This window comes from Leptodactylus fuscus, chromosome 4, assembly GCF_031893055.1.
Source record: "Leptodactylus fuscus isolate aLepFus1 chromosome 4, aLepFus1.hap2, whole genome shotgun sequence".
Classification (NCBI taxonomy): domain Eukaryota; kingdom Metazoa; phylum Chordata; class Amphibia; order Anura; family Leptodactylidae; genus Leptodactylus; species Leptodactylus fuscus.
In genome coordinates, this window is record NC_134268.1 from 200,535,750 (window position 1) to 200,555,363 (window position 19,614).

Genomic DNA, 19,614 nt, shown 5'->3' on the forward strand with positions numbered 1-19,614 from the left:
GCTTATCACATAGGGAGAGCGCCCGGCGAATAAACCCAGCAGTGTCATGTAAATGCGGATAGAAGACTTGTATTATTGGAAGCGACGTGGCCTCAGGCTCCAAGGAATTTGTAAGGAAAAAACCACCAGGATCCCCTTGTCTAATGACAGGGAAATCTCCGAGCGGCCTGGCACACAGCAAACTCAGAAACTTGCACAGATAAGGGATTCTAGGCTGGCGTGGGGTGGAGGAATGTGCGTTGGAAGAGGATAAAACCCAAATCGAATGCCCTTTTTGCTCAGAAAAGGAAACGGCTTTGGCTTGTGCTCCGTGCTCTCGGGATGCTGTGACCACACACAGACTGAACTGGCTGCGCTCTGCTTACTCATCACATGAAGGGCGGGCGTGTGCTGAAAATTGCACACAGGAACAAAATGCAAAAACTGCATAAAAGGAGGTCAATTTATAGATGAATTTTTTTGTGTTCTGCAATGATAGTTGCAGTCCTGGTACGGTCCTGGTACCGTAGCTCTTTACAGTCAGAAGGACATTCCTGACAGTCAGTCAGGAACGTCCTTCTCCACAGCAGCACCTATCGCGCTGTACAGTGTGAGCGGGGAGGAACGCCCCTCTGCACACAGTGCTCGCCCATAGATGAGTGTTATCAGGAGGGGAGGGGGCGTTCCTCCTCGCTCATACTGTACAGCACGATAGGCGCTGCTGTGGAGAAGGACGTACCTGACTGTAAAGAGCTACGGTACCGGGACCGTCAGCTTTCCAGCGGTATATAGAACTGCCTGTGCCCCGGACCATGAAAGGTCCTTTTTAAATAATCTAGATATGGCAGAATTTTCTGTGACTCCTTCTGCGCCTTCCTGATCACTGCCCTGTGTCGGGCTGTAAGACAACTGGCTGCAGCAGGATCCTCTCCCCTTCTGCTCTAGGGCCAAAAGATTCCTAATCTCACCCCAAGACTAAGCTCGGCCCGATCAGTCTGTCTTTGGCCAACAATTGAAAAATCAAAAGTAAAACTGGATCGGTGTATTATTAGATCATTGATACCCCGATCATGAGTGTCACAGTAGAGTTATCATATTTATGGGCACTTTTATTCACGTATATATTTTACCGTACCTTGAGGTTTTTCTTAATTGAAGTCTTGAATTTCTAAGACTGACAGGGCCGTCTCTGTTAAAACCTAGAGAAAAGAAAGAACAAGTAAGAATGAGTCAGTGAAAATGACATCACTACTACCACCATCCTCCTCCTCCTCCTTAACACTGTAAATATGGGCATAAGAATGGGTATTATTATCGGTTCATTTCTCCATTTTGTACTAATAGTTTTTTTGTTTTGTTTTTGGAGAATCCTATGTATCAGAGTGAGAGAATTGGCTTAAAAACATAAAAAAGTGACCCCAGACCAGGAACCATCAGCAGCTATATGAGGACAGTATAATGATATCTCAGACATGGGCTTCAGCGTTTATAAAAGGTATCTGTTACTGACATGTGTGTCATCACACTGAAATGTTCGCAATAAAAACTAGGAGATGACCGGACCTTGGCTACAGGCTTAGAGAATGGACGTCTACCCAGCACCGAGACGGCTGCACGTCATACTGGATTAACTGTGACTTCCAACCAACTAAAAACATCCACTACCAATTTATTTAGTGCAAATACACAAAGGATGACAGGTGTGTCTAAAAGTATACAATGACAGTGATCCGAATAGACCAACAATGCAAAAGTACCGGAATAATCCAAAAGTAACCAAAAAGTACTATGCAAGAAAAATGCCTACAACAAGGTAAGCAAGACTTACCTTGGACACCAGGACATTTGAGATGGATTCAATTTTTGGCCAAAGGAGGACCTAAACGTTTGACCTTCTCTATGACGTAAAGCAGACATCACTGTCGAGGTTAGGCCCCATGCACACGACAAAGTGAGCCGTCTGCTCGGGGCTCCAATGCTCCACTCCGATCTGATAGTTATAGAGAAGATACTGATCTGCTCTATGACAAATCGTATTGCTAGTATTGGCCACGGTGCCAGGTGCTTGACCCTACAATAGTTCCTAACCTGGTGTCCTTCGCCAGTCATCTTCATACCCTATTGACCTTGGAAATGCTGCACAAGGGTGTTTCTAACTACTGCGCTGCCAATACATGACTAGGAAAATGTCTATACAGAATAACTTGAAGTAAATCTGTCACAGGAACCCAGCGCCATAGACTGGGACTAGAGATGTGCTTAACCCCTCGATTACACGGATGCCTATGGTGGGGAGGTATTCCATCGAATACTACTCGCTCATAACTGGGACATCTGAATCGTTTTTGCTAACCGTTGGCTCAGTTGCTGAGATAGGCACATAAGCTCCTTGGAGAAAGAGGAGAAACCACAGTGTAAGGCCCCTTGCAGATGACAGTGGTGCGGGTCAGTGTGTTATCCGTGTATTCCCTGGATAGAACACTGACCCATTCTTTTCTATGGGCCTGTACACACGACCGTGATTTTCACAGTTTCATGTGCGGGCCGACAGTCCGGACTGCATCAGATAGGACAGATCCAATTCCTGTCCTATTTTGTGGCTTCCGTGGCTCCTATTCATTTGATGAAAGGCTTTTATTTCACGGCATGCCAGTCGTTTACAACCGGCCTAATTCAGGTGCCTCTATCCCATCTACGGGGCCAGGTTCTAGTGACGGACTAATGATTATATTAGAAAATACCATTACTTGAAGATTACCGGTAGTCGGTCTTTGAAAGTAGGAAGGAAAAAAAAAAAGTCACAAAAAAACAAACAAAAAACACTATTCCATTCCTAAACCTATGCTAAGAAAAAATTCTGCCATCCACAGACTGTATTCTTTATATTCGAGTCGAAAGTGAAAAACGGACATGGGGATCCAGATTGGATGAAGTTTTTTTTTATTTTTAGAAAATCTATCAACTTTTTGAATTTTTAGTTTATTTTTCCGGACTCCACCAGCGGGGCAGAGGATTGTGTATCTTATCTATACACCATTGTGGTATTCCCAACAGACCAGTTTGTCTTGTCAGATTAACGTTTTAACACATCCTTGCCTAATCCGAGACAAGTTCTTAGCAACGGCATCTAATAAGACAAGGTGCTGTAAGGCTCGGATCACACACAAGAGTTCGGATGCAGTATTTTTTGGTTTTTTGGGGGGTTTTTAACCAAAGGCAGGAAAAAAAAAAAAAAAAAAACTTACACACAAAACTAAAAAGTTTTGACCCCTTTCCTTCCTGTTGGATCCACTTTTGGCTTTTGCTCAGAGAACCGGATCCAACGCGACTTGTGTATTTCCAGACATGGCTGATTTTCTGCAGTGTAATATGACAACGCCAAGATCAATAGAACAATATACTGAAAATTTACAACTTGGCACATTTTATTTTTTCATTTTGGCATCCCAAGAAGGTAGCCGGACAGCGAAGACAATGTTCTATATTAAGACTTTCCAATTGTGGTTTTCTAGTTATAAATCAGTTTACGCCGCACCTAGAAATCCTTCCCTTTGACGTCTTGCTTTGCGCTTCACCTGCAGTTGCTGCTACTTAGAAGTAAGAAAATAACCCTGCGCTCCTCACCTAAGATTATCCCACTGGAATGGGCAAAAATCTGGATCCCATGTTGGTGCTACCTCAGAAGAGATTGAGTTCTAGGTTTTACCTCATATACCAGTATAATGCTGAGAGCAGCCGAGCTCTAGATTTAGGTTTATGATCTGGAGCAGGATTTGTGGAAAAAGCAGTGTAAATCCTGACAGGACCCCTAGGAGGCGCAGCGAGAGTTCTTGAATCTGAGTATCTTCAGCTTCTCTCCTCTATCATATAACCCTATATATCACAGAGCTCAGCTTCTCTCCTATATCATATAACCTATATATCACAGAGCTCAGCTTCTCTCCTATATCATATAACCCTATATATCACAGAGCTCAGCTTCTCTCCTCTATCATATAACCTATATATCACAGAGCTCAGCTTCTCTCCTATATCATATAACCTATATATCACAGAGCTCAGCTTCTCTCCTCTATCATATAACCCTATATATCACAGAGCTCAGCTTCTCTCCTCTATCATATAACCTATATATCACAGAGCTCAGCTTCTCTCCTCTATCATATAACCCTATATATCACAGAGCTCAGCTTCTCTCCTCTATCATATAACCTACAGTATATATCACATAGCTCAGCTTCTCTCCTCTATCATATAACCCTATATATCACACAGCTCAGCTTCTCTCCTCTATCATATAACCCTATATATCACAGAGCACAGCTTCTCTCCTCTATCATATAACCTATATATCACAGAGCTCAGCCTCTCTCATCTATCATATAACCCTATATATCACAGAGCTCAGCTTCTCTCCTCTATCATATAACCTATATATCACAGAGCTCAGCTTCTCTCCCTCTGTCCTATAACCCTATATATCACATAGCTCAGCTTCTCTCCTCTATCATATAATCCTATATATCACAGAGCTCAGCTTCTCTCCTCTATCATATAACCTATATATCACAGAGCTCAGCTTCTCTCCCTCTGTCCTATAACCCTATATATCACATAGCTCAGCTTCTCTCCTCTATCATATAACCCTATATATCACAGAGCTCAGCTTCTCTCCTCTATCATATAACCCTATATATCACAGAGCTCAGCTTCTCTCCCTCTATCATATAACCCTATATATCACAGAGCTCAGCTTCTCTCCCTCTATCATATAACCCTATATATCACAGAGCTCAGCTTCTCTCCCTCTACTATATCCTGCTCTCAGCAGAAACCACCTTTACAGATTTGTTCCAAAGTGACAAAATAAAGGACTGCAAACAAGCGAGGAGAGGATAATTTCCCATCTTGACAACCGCTCATTACTGTGTCTGAGGCTCATTGTTAAGTAAAAGGCATTAAAATTTGCAAATCAAGATGTGAAAACATCTAAAATGAAATAAAATAAAGTTGGAGAATATAAATAAAAGCATTACAGAGCCGCAGGTGACAGCAGAGCTCTTCTAGCTGGGAGATAACATTGGAGTAATCCTTTACTGTATTGTCAAGGGGAAACCTGTTCAGCAAGACTGAAGTGCTGTGGAGTGTTGTGGAGTGCTGCCTGCGGTGCGGGGAAACAAGAGTGCGAGTCACTGGAGACCCTTCATATCGCATTTTTATGTATATGGAAAAATGCCAATATTTTATAGAATATTACACCAGAAAATGATAAGATGGATAGATATTGTTCCATCAATCTGCTCCACTACTCCAAGTCGTCTTGGACATTACCCATAGTGGTCATTTACCACCTAGCAATGTGAAAATTGTCTATGGTGGGCAAGTTCCTTTGATGGGGTGATCTAGGATTCACTTCACTTCTACTTCTCTGGAAGTGACATCACGTCCGCATGGCCATGTGACCGACTGAAGTGAAGTCACCGTCTGTCTTTTGTCAGACAAGTCTTAAACCATGTGGCTCTGCCTGAGGCCTAGAAAATTGAAAACCCAGGACGGAAGAAGACACAGGGAGAGGATGTTCCTGAAGAAGATGGAGGCGGGGCTGGAGATTTCTCTCGCAGAATTGGGGACGCCCCCAGTGCTGTTTGAGCTCACGGAACCGCCCCCAGTGCTGCGAGTGAACTCATTTGCATACCGACTAAAACCGGGATTTATACCGAACGGCGGTGCCGAGAAGACATCTAAAAGGTAGGAGAAGAATAGACTTTAAGCTACTCCTATGTGTTATTGAGAAGAGAAAGAAAAAAAGGGTATCCAATGATAGGATCCCTTTAAAGGGGTTGACAAATGTTATAAAAGCAGAAAGGCTTCAAGAAATCCCTGTTACCTACCAAGAGATAAAGCTGGCCATGCACAGTAATTCATGGCCAAACCCGCCAATGGGACCAGATGACCATCTAACACTCGGGTCACATTGGCACCACCTCTGCGTTCTGGTCCAAAACAATGGAAAGGCGGACTGCTGAAATAGCGGTTACACATGGAATCCAACAAACCCCATTGACTATAGTCAGCGGTGGAAAAAAAAAGTCCTCATATGGGACTTTTTCCTCCAATGATTTATGGCGTACTCTGTGATGGAGTCTGCAGCGTAGTCTAATATATATGGGGGCGCCATGATGTTTCCAATCCTTTAGTTCATAAGAACAAGGCAGATCGGTAGACGTTCTGGGTCTTAGGCTTCTGCAGATTTTCAATTGATGACCTTTCCTAAGAATCGGTCAATTATTAAATCTGGAAAATCCCTTTCAGTAAGATAAGTTGCCAGTGAAGGTGTTTGGCAGGGACTTTCTCCTCTCCCTCCTTAAACACCTGCATGCACAGCTGAGGGTGCATGTGTATGGAGGGGAGGACATTGGTGGACAGCCATCTAATGTGTGTGGCCAACCAGGTTAGTAAATGAAGTCATTGTGATAATAGGATTATACTGTGTTACTATTAGATTCTAGTAGGTTTACCAGTCATTAACCTGCACCTAATAAATGACCCATCGCGTTTTACGCACCGCCTTACTACGGCTTACATAGTGCACACACCTGTCACATCTATCTACAGATTAGCCACGGACAGAGTAGCCTTCAGCTCCACCTACATGTCAATGCTTCCAGCAGAAGGGGGGAGGAATGGAGACCTTACCCCAGCCTAGTCCTGGGCGCAGACAATGGAGCTGTGCAGAGCAGTCACAAGCCATTCATATCAATTTTAATGAAGTGGCACAATTGTAGGCCGGAGCTCTGGCAGAAAATGTGTCGTCAGGTTTTCCTTTGTAGGTCAGCCAGACTAAACACAACTTGGAGAAGTAAAAGGACACTTGGGTCTCAGAAACAATCTACACATTTTCCAGTCAGAGATTTCTCTGGAAAATATTGCATGAGGCAGTTGTTCCCTTGACGTGACAGAGGTCTAATCGGATTTCTCAGTTTTCCTTCTCTTCATTAAGGAAGGCACGAATCATTAAAGGTAATGCTGGCGGGGAGGTGGGGGGCGCCGCTGAACTCTTGATACCTGTTAGCTATGGGGAAAAAAGGTCATGCAACTAGGCCTCATGCACACAGCAAAGCAGGGCACAAATCACCTGCAGGACGGCTAAGCGGCGGCACCTGCACGGCGGCAGGCAGTTCCAATGATACTCTTAGTATGCAGTTCCATATACTCTTAATAAAGTTGTAACATACATGCAAGGACGGCCCTGCTTGATCCAATATGAAAATATTATATACATACAATATGGTAGCACACAGACCACCAGGCAATTCATTACACAGTATACACTCACCGGCCAGTTTATTAGGTACACCTGTCCAACTGCTCGTTAACACTTAATTTCTAATCAGCCAATCACATGGCGGCAACTCAGTGCATTTAGGCATGTAGACATGGTCAAGACAATCTCCTGCAGTTCAAACCGAGCATCAGTATGGGGAAGAAAGGTGATTTGAGTGCCTTTGAACGTGGCATGGTTGTTGGTGCCAGAAGGGCTGGTCTGAGTATTTCAGAAACTGCTGATCTACTGGGATTTTCACGCACAACCATCTCTAGGGTTTACAGAGAATGGTCCAAAAAAGAAAAAACATCCAGTGAGCGGCAGTTCTGTGGGCGGAAATGCGTTGTTGATGCCAGAGGTCAGAGGAGAATGGCCAGACTGGTTCGAGCTGATAGAAAGGCAACAGTGACTCAAATAGCCACCCGTTACAACCAAGGTAGCCAGAAGAGCATCTCTGAACGCACAGTACGTCGAACTTTGAGGCAGATGGGCTACAGCAGCAGAAGACCACACCGGGTGCCACTCCTTTCAGCTAAGAACAGGAAACTGAGGCTACAATTTGCACAAGCTCATCGAAATTGGACAATTGAAGATTGGAAAAACGTTGCCTGGTCTGATGAGTCTCGATTTCTGCTGTGACATTCGGATGGTAGGGTCAGAATTTGGCGTCAACAACATGAAAGCATGGATCCATCCTGCCTTGTATCAACGGTTCAGGCTGGTGGTGGTGGTGTCATGGTGTGGGGAATATTTTCTTGGCACTCTTTGGGCCCCTTGGTACCAATTGAGCATCGTTGCAACGTCAAAGCCTACCTGAGTATTGTTGCTGACCATGTCCATCCCTTTATGACCACAATGTACCCAACATCTGATGGCTACTTTCAGCAGGATAATGCAATGCCATGTCATAAAGCTGGAATCATCTCAGACTGGTTTCTTGAACATGACAATGAGTTCACTGTACTCCAATGGCCTCCACAGTCACCAGATCTCAATCCAATAGAGGAGCATCTTTGGGATGTGGTGGAACGGGAGATTCGCATCATGGATGTGCAGCCGACAAATCTGCGGCAACTGTGTGATGCCATCATGTCAATATGGACCAAAATCTCTGAGGAATGCTTCCAGCACCTTGTTGAATCTATGCCACGAAGAATTGAGGCAGTTCTGAAGGCAAAAGGGGGTCCAACCCGTTACTAGCATGGTGTACCTAATAAAGTGGCCGGTGAGTGTATATGTTGCTATATGGAGCCATATGAGGAATAGATATCTCCGTAAAGCAATCTGACAAAAAGGAATGATAGCATGCTCTACTACATAATGAGCTATAAAAAAAGATAAAGGTACATTGGCCCTCAAGTCTAAAGGTGCAGTATTACGGCTCAGTACAACTTGAAGGCTGTTGTGTACAAGATCTTAAAGGGATAGTCCAGGATATTTAAAAAAAAAATAAAAATAAATAAATAAATTAGACACTAGTCACCTGTTACATGTCCCGTCGCTCTGGTCCAAGCTGGTTTGCAGCGATGACATCACATACGTCATTCATGATTCAGCCAATCGCAGACCTCAGCAGCAATGATTGCCTATATGGTATGTAACCACCAAGGCCGGTGATTGGCTGGAATAGGGATAATGTATGCAAGCCTGGAGGGGCATGTAATGGGTAAAGTAATGGTTATTTATCATTTATACCGGGTCTTTAAAAATCCTGGACAACCCCTTTAACTAGATAGTCACCCAGGGCATTGAGGTGCATCAATACCGCGCCAGAAAATGCACAGAGTGCGGCGGTTTGCACACTGGTCCTGCCAGAATTTGCATCTAATTTATGACTAGGTGCACCTCTAGCCATAATTGGTGCATCTTTTGTTTTCCGGGCACCTTAGCAGAAATCTACACCAGCTCCTTTGCTGGCATGGATTTATGGCATCAGTTCTGCCCTCCGCTGCGCCCCTTTCAGGAAAACAAGCTTCTATGCAAAAATTATGACTTATTCCATTGCATGTAGGCCCTTCTAAAGCAACCCCCCAAAAATTTTGACCCTGATTTTTTTGATGCAGGGAAACATTAGTTCGGCATGCTTCCCGCAAGCGCTTGCACCCAGCAGCTGCAATGCAATGCTCCCTTTCCCGGGCCGCAGGTGTGTACAGAATGGGCGCTCCCTGAAATCACACACCGGGCTCCAGGTCAATCTGCACAAACAAACAGAAGCGTAAAAGAAAAAAGAAAAGGAATAAAACTCCAGGAAAAAAAAAAAAAAAAAAAAAAGGTAGACTATACACGCCGAGGTGGATTAAACTTTGTGACATTTAACGATAATGAGGCAAAGTCGAGGTAAGCTTATTATCAGATCTATGTAATCTGTAGTCTGTAGTGTATAGGAAGAGCAATGTAGAAGCGGAATAGTATACAAAACAGGAATATATAGAATATCGCCCGTGTAGGATTTATAGGAAATCCTATGGAGCTCAATTAGCTAATGGCTTCAGACACTAACCTGGATCCTCCGGGCAAATGACACTTCCCACATAGCTGGAAATCCATCGGTTCCTAAACATTGTTTCTCGCCCGCGTCCTCAATGTATATACCCCAGGAGTAGAGCAGATTGCAAGGAGAACCCCAGCTCTAGGCCCGTTCCAGCAAAGGAGAGAGACAGCAATTTCCCCAATCCTGCACTGAAGCTGTCAGGCTGGAGAGACTCAGCACAGCGAGTGCATAGCAATGGGCTGGGGAAGCCGGAGCAAAGCAAGCCAGTAATCAGATTACAGGCAGAAATTAGGCACTCAAGTGCACCCTGGGTCAGAGACTGCGAGATGGCGACAAAAAGTGCAGTTTTGGCCAAATTGAAACACGTTTTTCAGAAAGGAGACAAAAACTGCAAAAAATATAAAATAAATAAGAAGGATTGCAACAGAAGGAAGTGAAAAATCCAAGACGGGGAGGAAAAAAAAAAAAAAAAATAGAAAGTACTATCTCCGCTCCAGGAACGCGCTGGTCACCCCTCCTATCAGCTGTCAGGATCGCAGCAATCTCTGCACGGAGGACAGAGCGACACCCGGTCAGGTAGGAGCGTGCGATATATCTGAGGGATGACAGCGCCGTGCACATGTGCTTTACATTATATGCACTATCAGGCGGTAATCTTCCAGAAATGACAGGGGTAGTCATGGAGAAGGACGGAAAGACAATGCCCGGGCTCAGCTGCTCCACATAATTGATCAGGCTTTAACCTGGATTTAGTCATCGACCGCAACATGGCCCACAGAAAATATTACTACTAGCTCGAGGGGGAAAGAAAAAAAAAAACTGGGTATTCGGTGTTGTAACTAATAAAGACTCACGGAAAGAATCTTCATTAACGTTAATTGGATTCCTAGCAATCCAATTCACACTGTGCAGTAATTAAGCACGCACTTTTTGACGCATGCTGCAGGGGTTTGCTTTTTTTTGGGGGGGGGGGGGCGTATTTACATGAACGCTTTGTTGCAAAAAAATTTTTGAGCTTTTAGCAGGACTGTGGAGAAAAAAAAACAAAAGATACACTGTGATGGTACGTTCAGACGGTGCGGAGAGGCGGCAGATTCAGGGCTGCAGAATTGGCTTGGGAAAAATCTGCAGCTTGTTAAAGGTTGCAACGTGACGTTGCAGTAGGCGCATGAGGCTGCCAATCATAGTACAATCAGGCGTGTGTCACACGGTGGAAATTGTCTAGGCTGCGGTCGGGGCCCCATGTGGTACATACACCACGATTTGCCCACGGTGGAAACGCAGCCGCGAAAATCGTAGCGTTTTACAGTCAGAGCAAAGTGAATGGGATTCTAGAGAATCCCATGCCCACTTTGCGGTAAAAACCGCACTATAGACATGCCGCGGTTTTGGAAATCAAAGCAAGTCAATTATACCTATGGCAACACCATAGGTGTAATTGAAACAAAGTCCACAGAGGAAACCTCTGCGAACTTTGTGTAACGCGATGCGGGAAGAACGAAATGCGTTGCCGCTGCGTTTTTTCCCCAGAACATTTTGTTGCTGCGGGACGCCACGTGGGGCCTTAGACTGAAAACTCAGCTTCAAGAATTTGACGCCGATTTTTCCACTTGTCCAAATTCTGCGTTAAAAAAATTCAGCATCTACCAAGTGGTGTTTTCTGCTTCCCAAGCACTTCAATGCTACAGACTCTGCCCAACGATCGAGCGTGATCCTGATTTTTCTTCTAGCAAGGGAAAAAAAACAAAAAACCGCTAGCTGAAAATAATCTGCATCCGACTCCCATGGAAATAAATGGAGGCTAGTTTCAGGTGGAATTTGGAGCTGATTTTTAGACGGGATCCACCTCAAATACAGCACCAAATCCCTCCATGTGAACATACCTTTAGACTAAAGGCCCCACGTTTTTCCCGCAGTGCTTTCACAGACAGTCCCTAGAGGTTTCCTTTGCGGACTTTGTGCTTCCATTGGCTAGAATCCCATCCACTTTGCAGGGTCTGTAAAACGCTACGGTTTTTTTGCAGCGTCATTTTTGCCACGACCAAACCGCGGCTGTTATGCCACGAGGGTACCCCAATCTTATACAGTAAAATCGCGCAATCACTGATGGCCGTATGTGGGCAGGATTTCAACTGCATGCAGATATTGCCATACTAGAATGCACCCTTAGGGTGTCAGAATCCGGCTCAAAAAACTGCCTCCCATTGAAATCAGTGGGAGCCGGTCATTTCCTTTTTGTGTGAGCAGTTTGTCCCCGCTCGCGGTAAAAAGAAGCGAGCTGCCCTTTCTTCAGGGGGATTCGGCGGCTCATTCACCTCACGACACCTCCCTCCTGACTAGGTCCATTCATTTGGGCCTAATCCGAAGCGGAATGCTAATCCGGTGCAGTGCATAGGAATCTGAGGCGGCCTCCGCGCTAAATTCAGGTCCAAAAAACTCACGTGTAAACTAACTCTTATCGTGGCAGTGTGAATGAAACGCGTTGCTTCATACCGTTTGGAGCGTTTATATACCAAAATATGTCCATTCGGTACGGTAGCGCTCCGCAAGAATTCAACACAAAGGCAACTTTATAATCACAATGAAAAGTACCGTAAGATTTCTGCCATATTCTGTGACCCAGGTGAAAATAGTGAATGCCAAAGCCGCAATTGGCATATGCCAAGTTCCAAGTCAGTAAAATTTAACTTTAGATCCAGACTTTATCCCTAAACTAAGATCCGGCGGATTACGACACAAAAGACAAGGTATAATAAAGAGATATCGCCTCAAAGAAATTTTTCTTAACAGGAGCCATAAAACAATATTAAAGCCATATTAGTTGATGAAAAAAAAATGAAGACATGTTTCACAACAGTTATAACAGGGTAAATGCACCGATAAAACGCACTATATATATATATATATATATATATATATATATATATATATATATATATATATATGCCACATGGAGAATTCATATCCATTTCTATATTAAAGTAACATCAACCCTTGATAAGGTGAACACAAGACCTCACGGGTGAAAAAGGAATTTGTTCCTAGCGCCACCTATTGGAAGGTAGCACCCTATACACCAATGCATCATCTGGGACAACAACCGACTGTTCTTGTAATGTTATTGCCCCTTATCATTGTAGAGCAGGGTAATGGCTGGCCAAGTGAGAGGTCTCAACAAGAATCATAAGGGGGAACATCTCTGGCCATAGCAGCATATTCCTTACCCAGAAGACTTAGTAGGGTATGCATGGTCTAAGAAGTTTCCCTTGGTAACATGCAGAAAATGGCCATCTGAGAAACCTGCTTTAGGCTGAGGCCCCACGTTGCGGAAACGCAGCTTTTTGTGTTGCAGATTTTGCAGCGGTTTTTCAAGCCAAAGTCAGGAGTGGATTGAACAAAAGGGGGCAGTATAAGAACTTCCTATATATTTCCATTCCTTTTGTTGCCATTCTTGGCTTTAGCTCAATAAACTGCAAGAAAATCTGCAACAAAAAAAGCTGCATTTCCGCAATGTGGGCCTTAGGCTTAGGTCCCAACTTGAGGAAACGCAGCTTCTTAGGTTGTAGATTATGCTGCGATTTTTCTGAGCCAAACCCAGGAGTGGCGACAAATGGATTAGGAAATATATAGGAAGTTGTGATACTTCTACCTTCTTTTCACTCTTGGCTTTGGCTCAAAAAAATGCAGCAAAATCTGCACAAGGTTGTATGCACATGCTGCAATAATGCAGAACGAATATTGTGATATTTGAAAACTTTTAGCAAAACTCTAAATATTGACATGTAGGGGAAGACTTGTTAAGACTGGCATATCGCGTGCCCAACTGGCACAGGGAATGAGAGAGATTTAGGAAGAGGCTGCAACCTTTTCAAAAAGCAGCAACTGTTTTTTCCAGAATGGAAATCTACACCTGTTATAAATCACTCTAGAAAAGCGGTGAGTTATAATAAATCGGTCTGGTCAAGGTGTTCCCGTCCCGATCACTTTCTTACAATGGGACAAGCTAGGCACAGATCGGGGCCTGTGGTGCTCATTTGGTGCAAGAAAGCACCTTGCGCCAAATATGCACCGCAGTATCAACCCTCTACTCTAGAATGGGTTGTGGGACTCCGATTCCTCTGAAGCCCCAATATACATGCATGCTTGGTTTAGCAGAGCAAGTACATATTCCCAATGGAGGGAGGAGTGTAAGTAACCACCTCACAGCCCATATGGTGGCCTATCTCCTGTAAGATCACGTATGCCGAAATTCAAGATATCAATCCTTGTTTCCAAACAGATGACAATTCTTGCCAAAATTCAGATGTCTAGGCCCTAATGTGTTCATTCCATATCCAACGCCTACTTCTACAATACGAGTGTCCTGATAAATTCCACAGAACGGCCCGTCTAATGTGGGTGGACAATTCTCATGATCAACCAGAAAATAATCTCTCCATTGACATCATTTATAAGGCCAGGTGGACAGGACTCTGGTGGTTTTTAGGTTTCCTCTTAAATTTGGCAGATTGTCTCCTCTGTAAATCCCAGCTCGGCCTCTCGCTGAGTGTTAAGGCTTTGTGGTCTGGCAGTGCAACCTGTTTTGTGCTCAGTTTATGCATCAAATCCCCTTTATTAAGCCTCAAAATAAAAAAGCAATGGACGTAGAAAGCAGAACATACAAGGCGAATGAATGGAATAGCGCTCGGGAACAAATGACCTCATGAAGGTCTTGAAGGATCTCACCAAATATCTAATGAGTAGGTGGCCATATATAAGTCTCATATCCTGAGACGTCATTACAACGACACCTGTAAGAGACCACCAAAATACTGTGGACAAGTAATCTTCTAAGGGGTTGTCTTCTCAAAGTAGATGGCCAGTATGCATGATGGATGGTAGATCTTAGATCCCCTTATCTAGACCAGGATATGTGGTCTGGATAAGGAGATGGTCTTCGTAACGGTCTAGAAGTCTCATCTAGAAGCAGAAGTCCCAATTTCATTGGTGGGATTTAGACATTGTCCTTACCTTGAGAAAAAAAAAAAAAAAGTGGCAGGACCAGTTTTATAGGAATGCAACCTTGGTAGGACTCTTCTCAGACCTAGGCGTCATAAAAGAGGCCGACGCTCCCCAAAAGACCAAGAGTCTGTCCGCTTAAAAAGCGGCTACCTAATGATATCTCATAGACATCCTATATAGCTCCGCCCACAAAATAGCATGTAGCTCCGCCCACTGCCTAGCATGATCCTATCTGAGAATAGCTCAAGGACCTGCGATGACGTCATCACAGGTCCTTTAGTGTTGTGTGAACCTAAATTCCTGCACTGTGGTCGTGTAGTGACGTCATTTACCAGGATAAAAAGTAGCATATGTTTTAATCGGGGTTCCTATCTATGTATGTGGCAAATTTCATGCAAATCCGTACAGCTGTTTTTGCGTGATTGAGGAACAAACATCCAAACTCACAAACTTTCCCACATTAGTAGGATAGAATATGTCACACAGCTCAGCTTCTCCCCTCTATCATATAACCCTATATATCACACAGCTCAGCTTCTCTCCTCTATTATATAACCCTATATATCACAGAGCTCAGCTTCTCTCCTCTATCCTATATAAACCTATATATCAGAGTTCAGCTTCTCTCCTCTATCCTATAACCCTATATATCACAGAGCTCAGCTTCTCTCCTCTACCATATATCCCTATATATCACAGAGCTCAGCTTCTCTCTTCTATCATATAACCCTATATATCACAGAGCTCAGCTTCTCTCCTCTGTCATATAACCCTATATATCACAGGGCTCAGCTTCTCTCCTCTATCATATAACCTATATATCACAAAGCTCAGCTTCTCTCCTCTATTATATAACCCTATATATCACAGAGCTCAGCTTCTCTCCTCTATCCTATAACCCTATATATCACAGAGCTCAGCTTCTTTCCTCTACCATATATCCCTATATATCACAGAGCTCAGCTTCTCTCTTCTATCATATAACCCTATATATCACAGGGCTCAGCTTCTCTCCTCTATCATATAACCTATATATCACAGGGCTCAGCTTCTCTCTTCTATCATATAACCCTAAATATCACAGAGCTCAGCTTCTCTCCTCTGTCATATAACCCTATATATCACATGGCTCAGCTTCTCTCCTCTATCATATAATCTATAGATCGCAGAGTTCAGCTTCTCTCCTCTACCATATAACCTATATATCACAGAGCTACGCTTCTCTCCTCTATCATATAACCCTACTAGCATCTGCCCGCGACTTCGACTGCGGGATGGTGTTGGCGCTGAACCGCTTATATTTAGCCAATTGCTGTTGTGGATGATCAACCTGCTCCCGCATCTCGGCTCTGCTACATTGCAGCATATGTGCAGCATACTCAGTTGTATGTACATCTCCACATATGGAAAGCGTATGATATAACCCTATATATCACAGAGCTCAGCTTCTCTCCTCTGTCATATAACCCTATATATCACAGAGCTCAGCTTCTCTCCTCTATCATATAATCCTATATATCACAGAGCTCAGCTTCTCTCCTCTATCATATAACCTATATATCACAGGGCTCAGCTTCTCTCTTCTATCATATAACCCTATATATCACAGGGCTCAGCTTCTCTCCTCTATCATATAACCCTATATATCACAGAGCTCAGCTTCTCTCTTCTATCATATAACCTATATATCACAGAGTTCAGCTTCTCTCCTCTATCATACACTTACTGCTTAAGGATTTTGAATTAACCCTTTCATTCTATCCTTTGCATCATAATGTGGCCATATGATGGTTAATAGGTGGCCCTTACAGTGAGTACAGATTGAGAAACATACCAAGAACTTAATCTATCAGAATACTATGAGAAAGTGACATTGACTGAGCTCATACGTCTTGCATAGAGCTATAATTATATTTAATAGCTGTGCCATTTTGCAGACCCCCTACCTGTGAGCTTTTACTAGGTCTGTGCCAAGTCACGTGGCGGCTGGGATTTAATGAAGTATTTCCCCCTGGGCATCCAGCTACCCGGCTAACTAGAGTAGGCAGATACGGGAAATAACATAAGGGAATCATTCTTATTATCTAGCATTAACCCTTCCTCTAATATGTGTGAATGGTGATGCCTTATACCGCACACATTATATGGACTTCACAATAACACACAATATATCTTAAAGGGGGTATGCAAACTGTAATACTGTTAGACCGTCATCAATCCAGAAGTGGTGCCATAGCCCAACAGCGGAGACCCCTACATAGAGACAGTGGCACTTTTTTCTTTAAAAGATTTATAACCTGTCCTAAAGATAGGCCATTAATATCAAAACTGCGGGCATGACAGCTGTACTCATCAGCTGATATACAGAGAATGGAGCAGGAAGCAGACAGCGCTGTTCTCTGTTTAGTGGCAGGCCCGACCCTGTTGATCCTCTCCCATGCATATGAATGGGACCTAAGCCGCAGTGACGCCATTCCGCCACTACAGAGAACAGCGCTGTCTGCTTCCCGTTTCATTCTCTGTATATCAACTGCCCATTTTTGTGCAGACACTGCGACCGAGTCTCTGGCTCAGATGTGAACTTAGCCCCCTAAGATTCCTGGGCACAACTCTGCACCTCCTTAAATTATGCCCCTAGATCACATAATCCATAAATCGGGATAACGTCTGAGAAAACAAGGATCAGGCCGTTGGATTTAAATATGCCCAGTCCTTTTCCTCTGTGGATCCATGCAAAATTGGTGCAGTCATGTTAATACACACTTATCCCGAGTCCAGGGTCTGACGTGATGGTGCTCAATACATGGATTCAAAGGAACAATTCTCCTTGATGCAGCGCCCCCTTCAGGCCATGCACAAGTCATGACACAGTATCAGTATTGCAATGAAGGAACAGTTTGTAGAGACTTTATAACATTTCTGTTACCAGTAGAGAAGCTACTTATGAGCACATGCATTAGCAATGAGCAAAAAGGCATTGTCTGAACACGTCCCTGTACCAGAGCCAACTGTGGGTTGAATCCAAATTAAATTCATCATAAAGCCATACAACGATGAAGAAATTAACTTTATCTGATTGCACAAGTCTAAATAATATATATATATATATATATATATATATAAAAAATTTATTTATTTATGTCAAATCTTTTATCTTGAGGGCTCATTCACACGGGGCACAGGACTGCGTATTTTGGTCCTGAGTCTGATGCGGGAAGCAGTGTCAGAATAGAACCAAAATGCGCCTGCCGTGGCTTCCGACAGCCGCGGCTTCCAGCTCCGGATTATTCCCAAATGAATGGGCCTAGTCCAATCCACCCCCCATACACACTTGGCTCACCCAAGCATGCATGTGTTCACAATGGGGAGAGTGGATTAAGCTGCTATCAGACACTGGTTATAGATATGTTGAAGTTCAACATGCCTGTCATATGGGGAAAATCAGGAAGCCTATATAGTAGACTAGCATCTGCCCGCAACTTCGTCTGCGGGTTGGTGTTGGCGCTGAGCCACTTATATTTAGCCAATTGCTGTTGTGGATAATCCGCCTGCTCCCGCGTCTCGGCTCTGCTACATCGCAGCATATGCGCAGCATACTCAGTTGTATGTACATCTCTGCATATGGAGAGCGTACTCAGCTGTGCTACAGCGCTGCCTAAGCTCTGCTACATCTGGCCATTTGGATTATAGGGGTGTTCTTATGTCAGTGTCTGAGCAGCTTCTGTGTTACAAAGGGCTGAACGGATGTTGCTGAAATGTGCCAAAGTTCTCCCCCCTTCCCCATCAGAGGCACAACAACACATTCCCCGTCGTACTCACTGAAACTCTACACCTGATATAGTCCTCTTGCCCACACACATCCTGCATGTTTTGTAATCTCCTGTTCTTCCATGAGACTCCATTTTCATCAGCTTTCACACTGTCCAGCTTCATCCTATACAGCTCCACCCACCGCCTAGCACGATCCTATCCTAGAATGGCTCAATGACCTGTGATGATGTCATCACAGGTCCTTTAGTGCTGTGTGAACGTACATTCATTCACTGCAGTCATGTAGTGATGTCATTTACCGGGATAAAAAGTAGCCTATGTTTTAATCGGGGTTCAGCCGTTCTTGTGTGATTGAGGAACAAACATCCAAACACACAAACTTTCACATTTATAATATTAGTAGGATAGGATTAGTAGGATAGGATTAGTAGGATAGGATAGGATATTCAGCTAATATGCATCTATGTTTAGTCTGAATTTATCTTATCTTGAGGTTTCCTAAATCTTATCAGCCCTAATGCCAAACATACAGATCTAGAGACACATGCTGTATAGGGCTGGGCGATTATGACCTAATTATGAAAAAAAACAGAGAGCCACAATGAAGCCCAGTAGAGGTGAGTACCACTGTTTAGGTTTACTCACCTCCTCTGGGCTTCCACTTGATATACTCTGGGGTCCAAAGCAACCCCAGAATATAATCATAGCACTCACGATTCAGACGTATTTGATCTGAACAAAACCGCTGGTAGAACCTCACAAATATTGTAATCATCGAACTGAAATAAGTGACGTGAACAAAATTACTCTGGTTATCCTAGTTGGTTGGTTTCGGTTATTTTCTGATTTATGGCCCAGCCTTAACACTGTACATTGTTTTGTCAATGGTTTTTCAGGCTTGATCATTTATGCCCTATCCTTACAACAGGTCATCAACTGAAGATCGGCAGGGGACCGACACCGATCAGCTGTTTGAAGAGGTTGTGTCTCTTCATTTCTCACCAAACACAGTGCTGTACATTTGTATAGTGGTTGTGGTCGGTATTGC

The 19,614-nt window shown here is 43.7% G+C and overlaps 1 protein-coding gene across 2 annotated transcripts in view; it reads right to left on the reverse strand.

Annotated features, from left to right (window-relative positions):
- Positions 1–19,614, reverse strand: part of SVIL (supervillin) — a 126,849-nt gene that overhangs the window by 93,594 nt on the left and 13,641 nt on the right. Inside the window, exons 1-2 of one of the 2 annotated variants that reach the window (XM_075271569.1) lie at positions 9,804–10,046; positions 1,115–1,178 (exon numbers count right to left, since the gene is read on the reverse strand). In XM_075271569.1, coding sequence (XP_075127670.1) covers positions 1,115–1,178; positions 9,804–9,864 — 125 coding nt within the window. In that variant the 5' untranslated portion in view covers positions 9,865–10,046. Of the gene's footprint in view, positions 1–1,114; positions 1,179–9,803; positions 10,047–19,614 lie in introns of those variants that run through there. The other variant, XM_075271570.1, reaches the window with a different exon arrangement.